The following is a 20,779-nucleotide window of genomic DNA, read 5'->3' on the forward strand; positions in this document are numbered from 1 at the left end:
TGTGGTTAGTGCTTGAGTTGTTCAGAGAGTATATTAGTTATTAAGGACAGCAGTATATTAGTTATTGGGGTGGCAGGTAGCCTAGTGGTTAGAGTGTTGGGCCAGTAACGGAAGGTTGCTAGATCAAATCCCATAGCTGACAAGGTAGAAAATCTGTCGTTCTGCCCTGTTACTAGGCCGTCATTGTAAAAAAGAATTTGTTCTTAACTGACTTGCCTGGTTAAATAAAATAAAAAGGAGCTGTGCCAATAAATAATTAAGTAAATGAACGGGCCAGTATCCCTACTTTATGTATAGGATTTGCTATCAAATTGATTACTAAACTCGGCACTCGTAAAATGTAAACAACAGTATTTTAGGGAATATGATGAAGATTAGCATTGCAGAACGTTGATGTTGTTAGAAGCGGGCCCATGCGCATTAACGTTCTTCCTGATGTTAATTTTGGAAGTAAAGGAACGGACAGCGGGATTTCGTACACAGCGAGCTAACTAGAAATTTCCTCTCCCCATCCCCTTTTCCAATACACAGTACTACCAGAACGTAGTGTTGCTTATGTTTGGAGAAATTCTATACTAAAGGTGGCGAATTGAAAGTCATATCTGTGGAATATTGTTGGTGGCGTTCTCATTTCGACAACAAGCAGTCCGACGCACGTTTGATGGCGGTCACTATCGAGGAGCTGTATCGTAACTATGGGATCCTTGCCGATGCTAAGCCGGAGGACCTGAGCCAGGTAAGCATCAGATGACTGGCTAGCTAATTGAAATATCTTCCAGAATAGGTACCTTTTCATATCAGGTATATCAGCAGTGGAAGTTAATGTGAAAGTTAGGCCAACGTATTGGCTACATAGCCCGCATTGTCTGGACATGCTAACAAGTGTTAGCTTGCTAACTAGCTAAAAAAAGGCCTAGCTAGCTAGGTAACGTTAGCAAACGTTAATCCTGCTTCATTTCAGTTAACGTTTCCCGGCGTTTTTAGTTTAACTTGCCAGCTAGCTCGGTCATGGAACTACGCTAGCTACAGTAGTTATGTGCGAACAACTTTAACGACGGTTTTAGGTGATAGCTAACTAAGTACTGTAGCTGGCCAATATGAGTTGATGTTGATTCCCACGCACAGCTGCTGCCGAAAACGTACTTAAGCCATGACTGGCAACTTGTCATGTTGGTAAGATTTACAATGTAAAACTCAAAGGCTAACTGGCTCAGGAGGCAGCTGAGGGGAGGACGGCTTATAATAATTGACTGAGCGAATGGCATGGCCTCAAACGCATGGAAACAATGTGTTTTCGATGTATTTGATACCATTCCGCTCCAGGCATTACCACGAGTTCGTCCCTCAATTAAAATGCCGCCAACATCCAGCGCTAGTTACTACTGCTGGCAACTAGCTAACTATTATGCCATTGGCTTCAAACATTGCATGCTAGTTTGGCAGAACTCTGTTTTCTAGTCCTCTACTGAACACTTTTGACCAAATCACTGGAAGCTTTTGAAATTAATGTTGGACAGTGGTGTCATGCATTACAAACTTGTGAATGTATCAATTTGTTTCCATCTCTTCTCCAGCACAAATATGCCTATCAGGTGATCCTTGATGGGGTGAAGGGGGGTCCCAAGGAGAAGCGCTTGGCTGCACAGTTCATTCCCAAATTCTTCAGCAGTTTCCCAGAGCTGGCAGATGCTGCAATCAATGCTCAGCTTGACCTTTGTGAGGATGAAGATGTCTCTGTAAGGATTTTGTCAGTGGGACTATAATTTCCATTTGGAAAATAACATTGTGCACAATGGAGTTGGCAAAATATAACATGCATATACCACTATACACACTTGAAACATAAAAAACAAGTTAGATTTGAGAAATCAATCAATGTAGAAGTGTACTTGTATAATGCCTGGTCGGAGTAGTCACACTCTATTTTTCACCTGTTAGTTTTTCTTCTTCCTTCCTCCTGTAGATTCGGAGGCAGGCCATCAAAGAGCTCCCCCGTTTCGCAGCCGGGGAGAACATCGTCAGGGTAGCAGATATCCTCACCCAGCTTCTCCAGACCGGTACAGTACTCTTGAGCTAACCCACCTAGACTACTACTTCTTGTACGTTTCCCGGGAAATACGCTGCGTTCCGCATTGCTGCCTTTCTCAGGTTGGCGTTCAAATGACACATTCCATTATCTAATAGTCTCACACCCGTAGATGCAGGTCGATGGAATGGAGAAACCACAACTTCCTTGGTATTTCACTCTGCCTGTCATTTGAATCCAAAACTGTTACAAGTGAACATTTGGTTACACCCAACTTGGCCAGCTCACAGAAAAATGTCCTCCTATCCTCAGCAATATAACAGGACATGTTTCACAGTCTCTACTAGAGGTCGACCGATTGTGATTTTTCAACGCCGATACCGATTATTGGAGGACACAAAATTGCCGATACCGATTAATTGACCGAAATATACTTTTTTTTGTAATAGGGACAATTACAACAATACTGAATGAACACTTATTTTAACATAATATAATACATCAAAATTAATTTAGCCTCAAATAAGTAATGAAACATGTTCAATTTGGTTTAAATAATGCGAAAACAAAGTGTTGGAGAAGAAAGTAAAAGTGCAATATGTGCCATGTAAAAAAGCTAACGTTTAATTTTAAGTTCCTTGCTCAGAACATGAGAACATATGAAAGCTGGTGGTTCCTTTTAACATGAGTCTTCAATATTCCCATGTAAGAAGTTGTAGTTATTATAGGACTATTTCTCTCTGTACCATTTGTATTTCATTAACCTTTGACGATTGGATGTTCTTATAGGCACTATGGTATTGCCAGTGTAACAGTATAGCTTCTGTCCCTCTCCTCGCTCCTAACTGGGCTCGAACCAGGAACACATCGACAACAGCCACCCTCGAAGCAGCGTTACCCATGCAGAGCAAGGGGAACAACTACTCCAAGTCTCAGAGCGAGTGAAGTTTGAAACACTATTAGCGCGCACCCCGCTAACTAGCTAGCCATTTCACATCGGTTACACCAGCCTAATCTCGGGAGTTGATAGGCTTGAAGTCATAAACAGCTCAATGCTTGAAGCATTGCGGGGAGCTGCTGGCAAAACGCACAAAAGTGCTGTTTGAATGAATGCTTACGAGCCTGCCGGTGCCTACCATCGCTCAGTCAGACTGCTCTATCAAATCATAGACTTAATTATAACATAATAACACACAGAAATACGAGCCTTAGGACATTAATATGGTCGAATCCGGAAACTATCATCTCAAAAACAAAACGTTTATTCTTTCAGTGAAATACGGAACCGTTCCGTATTTTATCTAACGGGTGGCATCCATAAGTCTAAATATTCCTGTTACATTGCACAACCTTCAATGTTATGTCATAATTTCGTAAAAGTCTGGCAAATTAGTTCACAACGAGCCAGGCGGCCCAAGCTGTTGCATATACCCTGACTCTGCGTGCAATGAATGCAAGAGAAGTGACACAATTTCACCTGGTTAATATTGCTAACCTGGATTTATTTTAGCTAAATATGCAGGTTTAGAAAATATATACTTCCGTGTATTGATTTTAAGAAAGGCATTGATGTTTATGGTTAGGTACAGTCGTGCAACGATTGTGCTTTTTTCGCAAATGCGCTTTTGTTAAATCATCCCCCGTTTGGCGAAGTTGGCTGTCTTTGTTAGGAAGAAATTGTCTTCACACAGTTCGCAATGAGCCAGGCGGCCCAAACTGCTGCATATACCCTGACTCTGTTGCAAGAGAAGTGACACCATTTCACCATAAAATACATTCATGTTAGCAGGCAATATTAACTAAATATGGAGGTTTAAAAAGATATACTTGTGTATTGATTTTAAGAAAGGCATTGATGTTTATGGTTAGGTACACGTTGGAGCAACGACAGTCCTTTTTCGGGAATGCGCAGCGCATCGATTATATGAAACCCAGGACACGCTAGATAAACTAGTAATATCATCAACCATGTGTAGTTAACTAGTGATTATGATTGATTGATTGTTTTTTAAAAGATACGTTTAATGCTAGCTAGCAACTTACCTTGGCTTCTTACTGCATTCGCATAACAGGCAAGCTCCTCGTGGAGTGCAATGTAAAGCAGGTGGTTAGAGCATTGGACTAGTTAACTGTAAGGTTGCAAGATTGAATCCCCGAGCTGACCAGGTAATAATCTGTCTTTCTGCTCCTGTACAGGGCAGTTAACCCACCGTTCCTAGGCCGTCATTGAAAATTAGAATGTGTTCTTAACTGACTTGCCTCATTAAAAAAAGGGGGGGTCCAAAAATGCCGATTTCCGATTATTATGAAAACTTGAAATCGGCCCTAATTAAAATCGGCCATTCTGATTAATCGGTCGACCTCTAGTCTCTACCAATAACACACTTCCCAATCCACAATAGCCCAACCCCAGCCTTCACAACAGAACCCCATCCCCCTGTTACTCCCCAATACCTACTGCCCTTCCTCACAGACTTCTGGATAGAGAGAAACTGCCTCCTCCTCTCTCTCCCACTCACGTTGCCACTCCTGGGTCAACCCCTCTGCTATGATGCTCCTACATTCCATCCCCCTAATGGGACATTATGTATGCTATGGTGGGAGTGGACATTATGTATGCTATGGTGTAGTTTGTGTCAATGGAAGATATGTACTCTCTGTGACAGTGATGAACCAATTGTTATACTCTCTTCTACGTTGGTGCTTACAGATGATTCGGCCGAATTCAGTCAAGTGAACGCAGCGCTGGTCTCGATCTTCAAGATGGATGCAAAGGGTAAGCGTCTCTTTTCTCTCGTGCTTGAATTGGCTTTCAATTGTGAGAAGACGGACAACTTCACGAGTGAACAGGCAGGATAATGTGGCTGATTTTCATGTATTCATTCATGCAAGACTCTACGAAGAGAAAAGTGTTTCTCAGATGTTTTCATACCTGATGCTGGCTTTATTCCACGTGATCTGTTGTGTAGAACCTCGCATAACGCTTTAAGAGATTTGGCAGACCTCAATCCCAAAAAGGGGGAAAATGGGCGTTGGATTAGAGTTAGAAGATGTAGTTTGTTGACGTGAGCATAACATGCTTCTATTCCCCCTTTGGCTCAAGAGCCCCCTCCCAAGGCACAAGTTCTGTATAGCCTCTAAGTACTTTGTCTAGCCAACCTGTTTCTCCGCTTTGCCTCAGCTACCCTGCGAGGCCTCTTCTCTCAGATCCTGCAGGGGGAGGACATAGTGAGGGAGAGGGCCATCAAGTTCCTCTCCATCAAGCTGAAGACACTGCCTGAGGACACCATGACCAAGGAGGTGGAGGACTATGTGTTCACTGAGACAAAGAAGGTCTGTTTCATATCTCTCTGCTTTGGTACAGCTATCAAAGTGAATCACCTGGAGTGATACACTCCATGCTGGGGGCTGGTTAGTAGAGCAATTTGTGAAAGGGCTGAAATAGGATGAAGTAGATGTGTTTTTATTACTATTGTTGGCAAACTGAATAGAAGATCTCCGTAGGAAGGATCTGTAATCTAGTTGTGTGTTGGATGTATTTGTAACTGGTCAGCCTAACATTGACTCCTTGATCATGTTCATTAGGGCACAACGTAGCAAATGTCTTGCAAGCGAGAATTACTTGCTGATTGGATGATTCCATGTAGTCCCTCCCCGTTTTAGTCGTTTTTGCTTTGTGCCAACTGAACTTCTCAGCCCTCTGTCCCACGTTGACCTCTGAACCCTTCCCCCTCCAACCCCAGGTGCTGGAGGATGTGACAGGGGAGGAGTTTGTGCTGCTGATGCGCATCCTGATGGCGCTGAAGGGCCTGCAGACGGTGAACGGGCGGCAGCAGCTGGTAGAGCTGGTGGTGGAGCAGGCCTTCCTGGAGCAGGCGCTGAACCCCGCCGACCCCGACACCGTGGACCGTTTGCTGCAGTGCACACGCCAAGCACTGCCCCTCTTCTCGGTGAGTGATGCATACACACATTATATCACACAAGCCAGGCCCTGCCCGTCTTTTCTCTGTGTGTTATAACACACACACACACACACACACACACACACACACACACACACACACACACACACACAGGCCAAGTCATAATAATATACTTCACTTCGGGACTTAGTGAGTGCAAACAATTTTGTGTGCCCCCTGTAGGACTTGAACCCATGTCCTTGGCATTGCTTGCTCCACATTTTTACCAACTGAGGAAACTGCAATCTCACACTCACAACACACGCACGGTATCACCAAACACACGTACTGTCAATTTTTTGCAAATGGCTAATTACTCTCGTAATGAGAACCCTGCGTTTGTTTGTGCCATTACGTCCCATTGTTACTTCTTTCCTATTTCTGCATGTTTGTTGGTCAAGGTTCTGAACTGATTTGACCAACCACATCAAGTAGATAACCCACCTCCACCCCTTAGAACTTGTTTTCTTCTGAGACTTAAACTTTTTTACCCTTCCAGAAAAATGTCCATTCTTCCCGCTTTGTGACCTACTTCTGTGACCATGTCCTGCCCAACCTCAGCACCCTGACCAGTCCCGTGGCAGAGCTGGACATTCAGCAGGAGGTCAGTTACCGCCCTCCCCTGTACCAACCATACAGATTTCAGGCAACCAGTCCTCCATGTTGGCGCCAACATGCCAGGATAATAGCATTGTCATTGACATTTGGTGTGTGTGCAGGTGCTAAAGCTGCTTGCTGAGATGAGTCTGTTCTGTGGGGACATGGAGAAGGTGGAGGCCAACCTCCTCATGCTGTTTGAGAAGCTGCTGGTAAGTAACAGGCTAGCTCAGCCTTCTAATGAACTCCAGTGGGCTTTCACCATACTGCGTACCCCTCTAGTACCTTCAGATGTCACTATCGAGGGATAGTGGTTCGGAGTTGACCAGGACATGTTAATTTGGTTTTAGACTGGTAAAAGGCTAATGGCCAAAACGGACCGTGCCAACGAGCGGCCGTCCTATCGCATCTTACGACAGAACATTGAGCGTCATTTTCTTTTTTGTTTTACTGAAGATCCTCCATGTTGAATCGCCACTGTTTGTCAACACCCATGAGGTGCTCTGGTGTGCCCGGCCAATGTTTGCTGCGGTCCGTGTTGTCCTTGACTGGTCCTGGCTGGTAAACGACGAACTGATCAACCCCTTCCTCCCTGTGTCTAGGAGTTCATGCCACTTCCCCCAGAGGCGGAAGGCGAGAACGGCGAGAACACGATGAGCGAGGAACCCAAGCTGCAGTTCAGCTACGTGGAGTGTCTACTCTTCAGCTTCCACCAGCTGGGCAAGAAGCTGCCCGACTTCCTCATCGACAAGATCAATGCAGAGCGCCTCAAAGACTTCAAGATCAGGTAGAGGGAGATAGTATATCAACATGTCTGTGTGGTAGGGTCACACTGATAACTCGAGCTTGGTTCCCAAGTTTCTAAACCTTTCTTTCCTATAGTGTCGCCGTAATGTTTGAGTTGAGGAAGTGTGATCATAATCGTTAGGATATTTTAGCGATCCGCAGTATGTCCTAATTACCCCCCCCCCCCCCAGCTTTCAGATGTGAGCTGAACAGTGCAATTGCACTTGAGATGCATGTTAACGCTATGGATGACAGTTATAATTTCCAAACGTTTGGGTCAGTTGTATGCTGCTTTGCAATCTATTAACAGCAAGGGTTGCATTAAATACGGTCAATTTAAAAAAAAATCTATTATCAATAATACCTTCGAGGCTGTTCTAACAAAATTGTAAAGTCTTTATTACAGCAAAGCAAATATGAAAAACTACTTTTTAGTTGAAATGTTGCGCGAGGCTTGGTGCTCACGGAATCAGTAGGCTATTAAACAAACACTCAAACAGGCAACATATGCAGGATCTGTCTTCTTTCTGTAGACATATCGATGATCTACGAAGCCAGGCCCGTTTAACAGTTAGGCTATTGATTATCGACCTAGTTACGTTGGGTTCCTCTCCTCACTTGTCTTAGACAAGGCAAGGGCTGTTTTCTCACCTCATTCTGCTGCTTCCTCCGTGGCATTGTGCTCAACACCAATATGCTGGTTTAACTTTTCTGTTATGCACGTAGCAACATGGTCTGGGAAACGGTGGCAATTCAGCAGCACACTGATGCGATTCAGCGACCGCTATCTAACGAGGGAGAAGGTGCATTTGTTAAATATCATTTTGATTAGTGTTGCACCATAACTATATACCATTTTTTTAATAGGACATGTCTTAGCCTCCACAGCGGATCTGTCCACTCAGACAGGCGTAAATCAGACAGGTGTCTTATACAGTACATCACAAAAGTGAGTACACCCCTCACATTTTTGTAAATAATTGAGTATATCTTTTCATGTGACAACACTGAAGAAATGACACTTTGCTACAATGTAAAGTAGTGAGTGTACAGCTTGTAAAACAATGTAAATTTGCTGTCCCCTCAAAATAACTCAACACACAGCCATTAATGTCTAAACCGCTGGCAACAAAAGTGAGTACACCCCTAAGTGAAAATGTCCAAATTGGGCCCAAAGTGTCAATATTTTGTGTGGCCACCATCATTTTCCAGCACTGCCTTAACCCTCTTGGGCATGGAGTTCACCAGAGCTTCACAGGTTGCCACTGGAGTCCTCTTCCACTCCTCCATGACGACATCACGGAGCTGGTGGATGTTAGAGACTTTGCACTCCTCCACCTTCCATTTGAGGATGCCCCACAGATGCTCAATAGGGTTTAGGTCTGGAGACATGCTTGGCCAGTCCATCACCTTTACCCTCAACTTCTTTAGTAAGGCAGTGGTCGTCTTGGAGGTGTGTTTGGGGTCGTTATCATGTTGGAATACTGCCCTGCGGCCCAGTCTCCGAAGGGTGGGGATCATGCTCTGCTTCAGTATGTCACAGTACATGTTGGCATTCATGGTTCCCTCAATGAACTGTAGCTCCCCAGTGCCGGCAGCACTCATGCAGCCCCAGACCATGACACTCCCACCACCACGCTTGACTGTAGGCAAGACACACTTGTCTTTGTACTCCTCACCTGGTTGCCGCCACACACGCTTGACACCATCTGAACCAAATAAGTTTATCTTGGTCTCATCAGACCACAGGACATGGTTCCAGTAATCCATGTCCTTAGTCTGCTTGTCTTCAGCAAACTGTTTGCGGGCTTTCTTGTGCATAATCTTTAGAAGAGGCTTCCTTCTGGGACGACAGCCATGCAGACCAATTTGATGCAGTGTACGGCGTATGGTCTGAGCACTGACAGGCTGACCCCCCACCCCTTCAACCTCTGCAGCAATGCTGGCAGCACTCATACGTCTATTTCCCAAAGACAACCTCTGGATATGACGCTGAGCACGTGCACTCAACTTCTTTGGTCAACCATGGCGAGGCCTGTTCTGAGTGGAACCTGTCCAGTTAAACCGCTGTATGGTCTTGGCCACCGTGCTGCAGCTCAGTTTCAGGGTCTTGGCAATCTTCTTATAGCCCAGGCCATCTTTATGTAGAGCAACAATTATTTTTTTCAGATCCTCAGACATTTCTTTGCCATGAGGTGCCATGTTGAACTTCCAGTGACCAGTCAGTATGAGGGAGTGTGAGAGGAATGACACCACATTTAACACACCTGCTCCCTATTCACACCTGAGACCTTGTAACACTAACGAGTCACATGACACCGTGGAGGGAAAATGGCTAATTGGGCCCAATTTGGACATTTTCACTTAGGGGTGTACTCACTTTTGTTGCCAGCGGTTTAGACATTAATGGCTGTGTGAGTTATTTTGAGGGGACAGCAAATTTACACTGTTATACAAGCTGTACACTCACTACTTTACATTGTAGCAAAGTGTCATTTCTTCAATGTTGTCACATGAAAAGATATACTCAAATATTTACAAAAAATGTGAGGGGTGTACTCACTTTTGTGATATACTGTGCACCATGCGATTTTAAATGTATTTATAGATTATTATTTTATTTTTTTTGCTACTGCTCGACTGAAGAAATCTCGGTTCGCCAACAGCCTGTCGACTAAATGGGGTCAGCCCTACTTAAAAGTGAGACTTTGTCCTTGTGTTTCTTGGCAATTTAACTTTTTGTTCACAAGCTGCTGTTTTTCAACATTAGCTTGATTCTGCTGCTTCAACTGATGGCGAATAGACGCCCTAGCCTATTCAGATCCCAAATCTCATCCCCGTTACCACGGTAACCCCCCCTCCCTTCAAGAGGCAGCTGAACGGTTTCTCTATTTTGACTAAAACTCGGGTCACAAAAAATGAAATGAAATTGAGCAATATTCCACATTACTTCTTACTAATACATTTCTTGTTTTAGAAACATTACAAAGCATGATCATGTGTTTTATTTTTAATGTAATTATGGGGGTAAAATATTTTGGCTGGTAATTGTATGTAATCTACCTGCCACAGTGTCTGGTGGACCAAAAAGTAAATTTTAGGCACTGGTCTCCACTGTAGAGTCTGGATGCCAGTAATGTTAGTCATCTTGTTTCTTCAGTCACTTTAACCCTACTTTGTCTTCTCTCCCACCTTCAGGTTACAGTACTTTGCCAGAGGGTTGCAGGTATACATTCGCCAGCTGCGAGTAGCCCTTCAAGGCAAGACGGGAGATGCACTGAAGACCGACGAGGTATGTATCGTCTCACTGGCTGTTTTGGCTCTCTGAGTGAGAACTTGCTTTGTTTCCTCTTGACGGTATCTCACAAGCCGCAAAGAATCGCGCGGATTCAATCAGGAGGTCTCTGTAGACCTTGTTAACCATGCGTTCCTTCTGTTCTAGTGCAATAGTTTTGTTGTCGTCCCTCTTAGAACAAGATCAAAGTGGTGGCTCTGAAGATCACTAACAACATCAACGTTCTGATCAAGGTGAGACGTTCATATTCAATGTGTTACAACACTGGGTTCCGACCCCTGAGAGACACTGGGTCCCGGCACCACGTAGCTAGTGCGTCTCTTACGTTATCATTACTGTTCCCCTTTCTCTGCAGGATCTCTTCCACAACCCACCGTCGTACAAGAGCACGGTCACTCTGTCCTGGAGGCCTGTCCAGAAGGCTGAGGCTGTAACGTAAGCCTCTCATGTTGTCACGGGTTACCTGGTGACCGAGAATACCTGGTTTCTGATGGAGTGTTATTAACCTTACACTCTAAAATCCCGAATGTTCAGACCTCGAAAGTAGTCGAGATGAGTTCACATCCCAGGCCATCATGTAAATCCATCTCTATGCCGCAATCTAAAAGAAATGAAAGTTATGAGTACCATGTAGTGTCCAGATTTTGTGGATGGTGTGGGGAAACATCTGACAAAAGTTGATGTTTGAGTACAATGTCCCTTTTAATGTTAATTTGTGGTTGAACTGACCTGGCCACATCAATGTAAGGAAACTAGCAACTTATCAGTACAAGCACCTAGTCAGACAAGACTTCAAGCGCAACAGTAGTGTTAGCGTTATATCCCCCAACTGACCTCTATGTAACCCTGTGACCTTTGCCTTCTGTGCCCATCACAGACTGAAGCGCCCATCCGGGGAGGAGATGGGCACAGGCAGTACCATGAAAAAGCTGCTGTCCCCCCCACTGCCCCGAAGGAACGCGCGGCAGATATACAACCCCCCCAGCGGCAAGTACAGCGCCACCATTGGCAACTTCACCAACGGTGAGGGTGGCACTTGGGTAGCATGTTAAACAGTAGAACTTTGCACGGACATTGTATCTGGGTTTTCTTGTTTGGTCTCACCTACCTTAGTCGACTGCACTTGGTGTAACTTAATCACTCTGGGTATGAGTCAGTTACTGAACTGTAAACATGTTTGGTGCCTACTGTTTCTATCCATTGTGTGTGGTGGATATTGTTCACTTCCACCTTGCATTGTGCCTAGGGTTGCAAAGGGGAGGGTATATTACTGGAAACTTTCAAAGTTTGACCAGTAAATGACTAGAATTTTGTTGACTCAAGTTTCTTAAATTTAGTGGCCTTTTAGGTAATTCCAATGATCACAGGTGTCTAATTATCTCTGGCCCTCTCTGTGGGCCGTATCACATGGAAAACATATCAAATAAGGTGATTTTTAGAATGACAATAGAATGGCGTAGCTGTAAAACATTCTATTTTACTAAAGTGTTGCAGAGTTAATTGAAAATAATCCCGTTGTTGATGAGATGCTTTATTTATATTAATTAGGCAATGTTCTCTTGAACCATGTGATTTATCCACTAGAAACTCATAGACAATATGGATACAGATATAAAAATGTAAAACATGAATGCTATATATGGTGTTTGGTTCGAAATATCAGAGTAAGAACTCGACGGACACTATGAAAGCTTAAACTAAGTTTATTTATCCCAAAGGGTTGAACAGCTGAACAGACAAAGACACATTTCCAATAGTGGTGGTATGTATGTATATATACCCCAAGTTGGGGTGGAATCTCCTCCTCCTCTCTAAACACTACGTCTTTGTTGCTAGGCAGGAAATGAAGTGACGCGGGTAATGAACTGTTCCTTCTCCCTTAACGTGACCTGACCTCTTCATCACTAATCCACGGTTCTTTACCCATATCAGTGCCTGCCACGTGATCGTTTTCCCTACACTCAGTACATTCCAAGCTTAATTGCACACACCACGTACCTTCCTTCTACATATAACCATTACCTTCTGGTGTAGACACTCTATACCAGTGGTTCCCAAACTTTTTATAGTCCCGTACCACTTCAAACATTCAACCTCCTGCTGCGTACCCCCTCTAGCATCAGGGTCAGCGCACTCTCAAATGTTGTTTTTTGCCATCACTGTAAGCCTGCCACACACACACACTATACGATACACTCATTCTTATGTTTAATAAATGTGAGTTTTTGTCACAACCTGGCTCGTGGAAAGTGGACCAGTGCACAAATAACAATATAATCAATAATTTTGCTCTTTATTTAAACTAACAAATAAAGTTTTATATGTAATATGGCTGTATTACATATAAAACTTTATTTGTTAATCAAATTGTGAATAATTCACCACAGGTTAATGAGAAGGGTGTGCTTGAAAGGATGCACATAACTCTGCAATGTTGGGTTGTATTGGTAAGAGTCTCAGTCATTTTCCACACACAATCTGTGCCTGTATTACATTTTCATGCTAGTGAGGGCCGAGAATCCACTCTCACATAGGTACGTGGTTGCACAGGGCATCAGTGTTTTAACAGCGCAATTTGCGAAGTCAGGATTATCTGGGTGCAGCTCAATCCAGAAATCTGGCGGTGGCTTCTGATTTTAAATTCAATTTTCACAGAACCGCTTGTTGAAATTTCGATGAGGCACTCTCTTGTTCAGATATGGGTAAGTGGACTGGAGGCAGGGCATGAAAGGGATAACGAATCCAGTTGTTTTTGTCATCCATTTTGGGAAAGTAATTGCGCAATCAGCTCACTCAGATGCTTCGCTATATCACATTTGACATTGTCCGTAAGCTTGAGTTAATTTGCACACAAAAAATCATACAATGATGGAAAGACCTGTGTGTTGTCCTTGTTAATGCAGACAGAGAAGAGCTCCAACTTCTTAATAATAGCCTCAATTTTGTCCCACACATTGAATATACACTGCTCAAAAAAATAAAGGGAACACTTAAACAACACACTGTAACTCCAAGTCAATCACACTTCTGTGAAACCAACATGTCCACTTAGGAAGCAACACTGATTGACAATAAATGTCACATGCTGTTGTGCAAATGGAATAGACAACAGGTGGAAATTTTAGGCAATTAGCAAGACACCCCCAATAAAGGAGTGGTTCTACAGGTGGTGACCACAGACCACTTCTCAGTTCCTATGCTTCCTGGCTGATGTTTTGGTCACTTTTGAATGCTGGCGGTGCTTTCACTCTAGTGGTAGCATGAGACGGAGTCTACAACCCACACAAGTGGCTCAGGTAGTGCAGCTCATCCAGGATGGCACATCAATGCGAGCTGTGGCAAGAAGGTTTGCTGTGTCTGTCAGCGTAGTGTCCAGAGCATGGAGTCGCTACCAGGAGACAGGCCAGTACATCAGGAGATGTGGAGGAGGCCGTAGGAGGGCAACAACCCAGCAGCTGGACCGCTACCTCCGCCTTTGTGCAAGGAGGTGCAGGAGGAGCACTGCCAGAGCCCTGCAAAATGTCCTCCAGCAGGCCACAAATGTGCATGTGTCTGCTCAAAGGGTCAGAAACAGACTCCATGAGGGTGGTATGAGAGCCTGACGTCCACAGGTGGGGGTTATGCTTACAGCCCAACACCGTGCAGGACGTTTGGCATTTGCCAGAGAACACCAAGAGTGGCAAATCCGCCACTGGCGCCCTGTGCTCTTCACAGATGAAAGCAGGTTCACACTCATATGTGACAGACGTGACAGAGTCTGGAGACGCCGTGGAGAACGTTCTGCTGCCTGCAACATCCTCCAGCATGACCGGTTTGGCGGTGGGTCAGTCATGGTGTGGGGTGGCATTTCTTTGGGGCGCCGCACAGCCCTCCGTGTGCTCGCAAGAGGTAGCCTGACTTCCATTAGGTACTGAGATGAGAACCTCAGACCCCTTGTGAGACCATATGCTGGTGCGGTTGGGCCTGGGTTCCTCCTAATGCAAGACAATGCTAGACCTCATGTGGCTGGATTGTGTCAGAAGTTCCTGCAAGAGGAAGGCATTGATGCTATGGACTGGCCCGCCCGTTCCCCAGACCTGAATCCAATTGAGCATATCTGGGACAACATGTCTCGCTCCATCCACCAACGTCACGTTGCACCACAGACTGTCCAAAACGTCTTTCAAGCTGTCAGGCATTCCCTTGGCAGCAAGAGCCTCTCGGAGGATGCTGCAGTGTACCCAAGTGGAGTTGGGAGCAACTACTTGTACGCGCATTACCACTCCACTATGTATCCCTGTCATGTTTTTTGCACCGTCAGTACAGACACCAACACATCTCGACTACCAAAGTCCATTTGATGTTACAAAGCTGTCCAGTACTTAAAAAATATCCTTTTGAAAATGTGATTTAAAAAATAAAATAAATGTAATCACATTTTTATTTGGCGTACCCCAGTTTGGGAATACCAGCTCTGGCCCATAGCACTCAATATTTCAATAGGATACCTGATAATTAATCCTATTCCAAGTTTTAGGAGTCAGAACCCAGAATCCATCAATAGATAAGTTATTCAAGTATAAATCACCCAAGTTACCGCACTATTTGTTATTGGAGTTAGTAGAGTTCCAAAACTAGCCATTATTGCCAGAGAGATTTCAGGTTACATATCCCTCCCATTAGGTCCCTCAAGCAGACCACTCCCAGACAGTGAGGGGATTGGATGATCTGGCCTGGATTACCCCGGTGGGAGGAGTTTGCACCATGTTAAAGGGGATTGCATTTGTTTTGGAACGGAGCCATGTGCTCCATTCAAAGGCACCGGTAAAGCTGTCTCAACAAGTGACGTGGACTAGATTGAGCACGTGTGGTAATGAGTAGGATTCACACGCAAAAGTGATTGCCTTTGATCAACTACCTTCCCAATTACAACTAGTTTGAAAATTCAAACATGTATTTTATGGAGAAGAGATGTGCAGTACCATTCAAAAGTTTGGACACGCCTACTCATTCCAGGGTTTTTATTTATTTTACTTTTTTCTACGTTGTAGAATAATAGTAAAGACATCAAAACTATGAAATTACACCCATGGAATCATGAAGTAACCAAAAAAGTGTTAAACAAATCAAAACATATTTTATATTTGAGATTCTTCTTAGTATCCGCCCTTTGCCTTGATGACAGCTTTGCACAGTCTTGGCATTCTCTCAACAAGCTTCATGAGGTAGTCACCTGGAATGCATTTCAATTAACAGGTGTCTTAAGTTATTTTGTGGAATTTCTTTCCTCAATGTGTTTGAACCAATCAGCTCTGGTGGTATACAGAAGGTAGCCCTATTTGGTAAAAGACCAAGTCCATATTATGTCAAGAACAGCTCAAATAAGCAAAGAGAAATGACAGTCCGTTACTTTAAGACATGAAGGTCGGTCAATCCGGAACATTTCAAGAACTTTGAACGTGCAGTCTCAAAAACCAAGCGCTATGATGAAACTGGCTCTCATGAGGACCGCCACAGGAAAAGAAAGACCCGGAGTTACCTCTGCTGCAGAGGATAAGTTCATTAGAGTTACCAGACTCAGAAATTGCAGCCCCAAAAAATGCTTCAGAGTTCAGACACATCTCAACAGACACATCTCAACATCAACTGTTAATAGGAGACTGTGTGAATCAGGCCTTCATGGTCTAATTGCTGCATAGAAACCACTACTAAAGGACAACAAAAATAAGGAAATACTTGCTTGGGCCAAGAAACACGAATAATGGACATTAGACCGGTGGAAATCTCTCCTTTTGGTTTGAGTCCAATTTTGAGATATTTAGTTCCAACTGATGTGTCTTTGCGAGACGCAGTGTAAGTGAAGCATGTTCCCTTTGTGGAGGAAGAGATGTGGAGGTGCTTTTCTTGTGACACTGTCTGTGATTTATTAAGAATTCAAGTCACACTTAACCAGCATGGCTACCACAGCATTCTGCAGCGATACATCATCCCGTCTGGTTGCGGTTAGTGGGACTATAATTTGTTTTTCAACAGGACAATGATCCAACACACCTCCAGGCTGTGTAAGGGCTATTTGACCAAGAAGGAGAGTGATGGCGTGCTGCATCAAATGACCTGGCCTCCACAATCCCCCGACCTCAACCAAATTGAGATGGTTTGGGATGAGTTGGACCGCAGAGTGAAGGAAAAGCAGCCAACAAGTGCTCAGCATATGTGGGAACTCCCTCAAGACTGTTGGAAAAGCATTCCAGGCATTCCAGGTGTTCAATGCAGTCAAGGCAAAGGGTGGCTATTTGAAGAATATCAAATATATATATCTTTTTTTTTAACACTTTGGTTACTTTTGGTTACTGATTCCAAATGAGTTATTTAATAGTAGTGATGTCTTCACTAGTATTCTACAATATAAAAAAATGAAAACCCTTGAATGAGTATGTGTGTCCAAACTTATGACTGCTACTGTATGTTTCTGGACAATCCACCATGCTGCCTTGTTGACAATATAACCGAACGGTGCAGATTCCTGTTCGATTTGAGAAGGGCGCTCCTCCCTCGTGCAGCGTTAGACTAGGGACGCAAAAAAAACGTCATACCAGTCGGCATAGTGGAAGAATGAGTTGATGACGGCAAAAGCAAGCCAGCGTGATGGTATGCGTCGCTATAGTGATTTCAGTAAACAAAACCATGAAAATCAACATCCGGTTGAAAACAATGCTAATGAAGACGTTGAAATATTTGAACTCTGGCGGGCGAGTCCCGTCTACCTTGGCAGCTGACGGCATTCACCGCCAGCCTCAACCGCCTTTACCGTCGTGCTCTCATTGAAAACAATGACATCTGGTTTGCCTTCTACCTCGTACCATGTAAACGCAGTGTCACCCCTTTTGCCCGTTCATGTCACGGCCCATAGACGGTGCACCGCACCTCAGGTTAATAGAACTCCCTCAGTCCAAACAAAATTCTTGCTTGAGAAATAGTTTTGTTTTAAGTAATTTTTCTTTCTTTTTGACCAGTTGAGTGGAGAACTATTACAGTAAGGTATTTCATTGTTACCCAGAAATGATTTGATATTGAGATAAACGCCTGCGCTGGGCCTTTTAGCTTTAATACACTATTTTTTTTAAATTATTATTATTATTTTTTTTTATCCCCTTTTCTCCCCAATTTTCGTCGTATCCAATCGCTAGTAATTACTATCTTGTCTCATCGCTACAACTCCCGTACGGGCTCGGGAGAGACGAAGGTCGAAAGCCATGCGTCCTCCGAGGCACAACCCGACCAAGCCGCACTGCTTCTTTAACACAGCGCGCCTCCAACCCGGAAGCCAGCCGCACCAATGTGTCGGAGGAAACACCGTGCACCTGGCCCCCTTGGTTAGTGCGCACTGCGCCCGGCCCGCCACAGGAGTCGCTGGAGCGCGATGAGACAAGGAAATCCCTACCGGCCAAACCCTCCCTAACCCGGACGACGCCAGCCCAATTGTGCGTCGCCCCACGGACCTCCCGGTCGCGGCCGGCTGCGACAGAGCCGGGGGGCGAACCCATAGACTCTGGTGGCGCAGTTAGCACTGCGATGCAGTGCCCTAGACCACTGCGCCACCCGGGAGGCTAGCTTTAATACATTATGAGTCTGGGCAGTAGTTTTTTTTTTTTTTTTCTGGCCATGTAACCCAATTTATTTCTTACTTTTTACAGGCTGTTTGAGATATACCACATTGCCATCGTGTTTTCTCCCCTCAAACATGCTAAATTACTCAAACTAGGGCCCAGTCTTTCCTGGCCAGGTCAAGCAGTGTGGAAAAACTCATGGCCCTAATGATGAGTCCTTATACTGACCTCCTGTCTGTTTTCCCTCTGTTGTGATTCCAGAGCAGCGCGGAGGCTTCAGGGGAGGCCGGGGACGAGGCTTCGGAGGCAGGAGCCGAGGCCGAATCTACTGAGTCCACCATCTCACACACACACACTGAATTGCAGCACATCAGAATCCCTGCCGTAGCTGAGGTGGTCTCCACGACCACTGCTCCTCAACCTGTGTCCACTTGTTATTTTTTTCTCTGGCTCCAAACGCCTGTGGTAAAGGAAGTTGTTTTTTTGTTTCCTGTTTTTTTTCCTTCAAAGTAAAACTACTTCAAGAAGACCGGGCTTCAGACTTTTCTACCTGGCGTTTCTACCCCGACACTGTTCCCCGGCGAAGCGGTTGTTCAAGGAGATCAGCGTGTTTTTTTTAATTATTGTGAATGTATTTTTGTGGAACCAGAGGCTGCCAAGTTGTACCTGATTTGATATTTTTGTCAGATGTTGGATAATCTTTGTTTTACACAATGGTGACGAATGCATTCTTTCTACCTTTTTTTGTTTATTTAATCCTTACATTTGGATTGGCCTACTCTCTTCCCTACTTTGTATTGATCGATAATGAAGTTTTCATCAGAATTTTATCATAAACTTGTATTGAAGTCTCAAACACCTTGACCCTTTTGTTTGTGTAACACCTTGTTAAAATAAGACCGTTACATTGGTTTTTGATGTATTCTGACTTTCTTGTTAGTAAAACTAGATTATTTCCTCCACAAAATAGGTTGTGTGATGCCCAATAGTACAGATTGTTATTAATTGCATGTAGGTTGTCATTCAAACCAGACATGGCAGATTGAGGACATGGGGGACCATACTTGCCCCCATGAACATAAGCTACCATTTTAAAGATTCTCCGGCTCAATGCGTTTCAGCCAATTAAAATCGCAGGTTTACTTGGACTTCCAATATTTGTTCATACCTCAGTCCAACTGCACGTTCACCATCACATGTATTTGACTGACTGGTCAAATTGCTCTCTGTAAAGTGCCTAGTAAATGTGATTGTGGCAATCACACATGTTTTTCCCTCCCCTTTTGAAATGTGGAAATGTGTATATTGTGTTAGTGTGTGGGAAAAGGGACGTAGCCTACAGATGACAGAAGATAAATAATACATTTGTTAAGGAGCTACCTCCTTCAGCCTTGGTACATAAACACACTGCAATTGCCTAATCATATTGCATAGGCTATATTACATGGACGTGTACACCTAAATGTAGGACTACAATGCTTTATATGCAATTTTATAATCACCTGCTTTGTCACATGCCTTATGCCTCGAGGATGAGCGTCACAAAGTGCACGGTAGTAGTATAGGTTGCACTCCCATCATCCAACTGATGGCAGTTATTAGAGGTTTATCGCAAATCAAATCGACAGTCTAAATGTTGGAAAACACTTGGCTGTATTCGTATCGGATGGTGAATTACTTTGTTGACAAAGTAATCTAACTCTGATCCTTTTCTGTAGGTTACTATAGGAACTCCAATCAACAATATAACCATTCATTCACATCAGATAGTGTCTGCATTATGTTATAACCTGCTAATGCATATGGGACTGTATCGGATGGTGAATTACTTCTTATGGTACACTTCAATTCATGATGAACCCAATTGACCCCCTTAATTCCATATGTAGCCTCGGCTTCCAGGCCGGGGAGGCGAAAGCATGGTGGAGCCTACCCATAGGGTGATTATGCCCTCTCCTGGCGAGGAGACTAGGCTATCATTAGTAGCCTAAGCTATGTGGTTTCATCCACTTTGTCACATGCGTGTTGAATCTAGCAGTGATCGTTTTTTTTCCTCAAAAAAAAAAGCTTGACTAGAGAGGAAGGCTAAAAAACATGGTTGTGGTGTCAACCACTTCAATTTTTATTTAACTAGGCAAGTCAGTTAAGAACAAATTCTTATTTACAATGACGGCCTAGCAACAGTGGGTTAACTGCCTTGTTCAGGGGCAGATCTAGCGATCTTGCAGTTACTGACCCAACGCTCTAACCACTAGGCTACCTGCTTCCCCACTGCTTTAGCAGTGTGCGCCACCTATAAAGATAATGGTAGCCCACATTACTGCTATTTGACAAATCCATAAGCCTCTGGGTTAAAAATGTTTTATAATGTTGTACGATTAACTTACATGTTAGGACCTCATTCATATTTGTTCCATAAAACCACATGGATGTGTGTGAAACAGATACAAAATTGTGGGATTTTGTCATATATGTGTGAAAGATGAAAATGTCTAACGTTTGTAGTAGCTAGTAGCCAAGGCAGGTG

General features: G+C 44.0%; 1 protein-coding gene across 1 annotated transcript; it reads left to right on the plus strand.

Annotated features, from left to right (window-relative positions):
• The first annotated feature begins 414 nt into the window (after positions 1 to 414).
• Positions 415 to 19,549, plus strand: LOC129862785 (apoptosis inhibitor 5-like). The gene is made up of 14 exons (XM_055934750.1): positions 415 to 736; positions 1,575 to 1,736; positions 1,964 to 2,057; positions 4,737 to 4,802; positions 5,208 to 5,359; positions 5,770 to 5,976; positions 6,488 to 6,592; positions 6,708 to 6,797; positions 7,188 to 7,372; positions 10,570 to 10,663; positions 10,843 to 10,899; positions 11,022 to 11,101; positions 11,544 to 11,689; positions 18,514 to 19,549. The coding sequence occupies exons 1-14, from the start codon at positions 662 to 664 to the stop codon at positions 18,582 to 18,584; spliced, it is 1,584 nt and encodes a 527-aa protein (XP_055790725.1). The 5' UTR covers positions 415 to 661; the 3' UTR covers positions 18,585 to 19,549.
• Positions 19,550 to 20,779: the final 1,230 nt, after the last annotated feature.

The sequence above is a fragment of the Salvelinus fontinalis genome, chromosome 9 (genome assembly GCF_029448725.1).
Source record: "Salvelinus fontinalis isolate EN_2023a chromosome 9, ASM2944872v1, whole genome shotgun sequence".
Taxonomy (NCBI): Eukaryota; Metazoa; Chordata; class Actinopteri; order Salmoniformes; family Salmonidae; genus Salvelinus; species Salvelinus fontinalis.

What these genes read in the sequence shown, in the direction of transcription:
- LOC129862785 (XM_055934750.1), top strand. Translation starts at nt 662, where the DNA reads ATGGCGGTCACTATCGAGGAGCTGTATCGTAACTATGGGATCCTTGCC. An exon ending in ATGCACTGAAGACCGACGAG is followed by an intron (nt 10,664 to 10,842) that starts GTATGTATCGTC and finishes CGTCCCTCTTAG; the next exon opens with AACAAGATCAAAGTGGTGGC. An exon ending in CATTGGCAACTTCACCAACG is followed by an intron (nt 11,690 to 18,513) that starts GTGAGGGTGGCA and finishes TTGTGATTCCAG; the next exon opens with AGCAGCGCGGAGGCTTCAGG.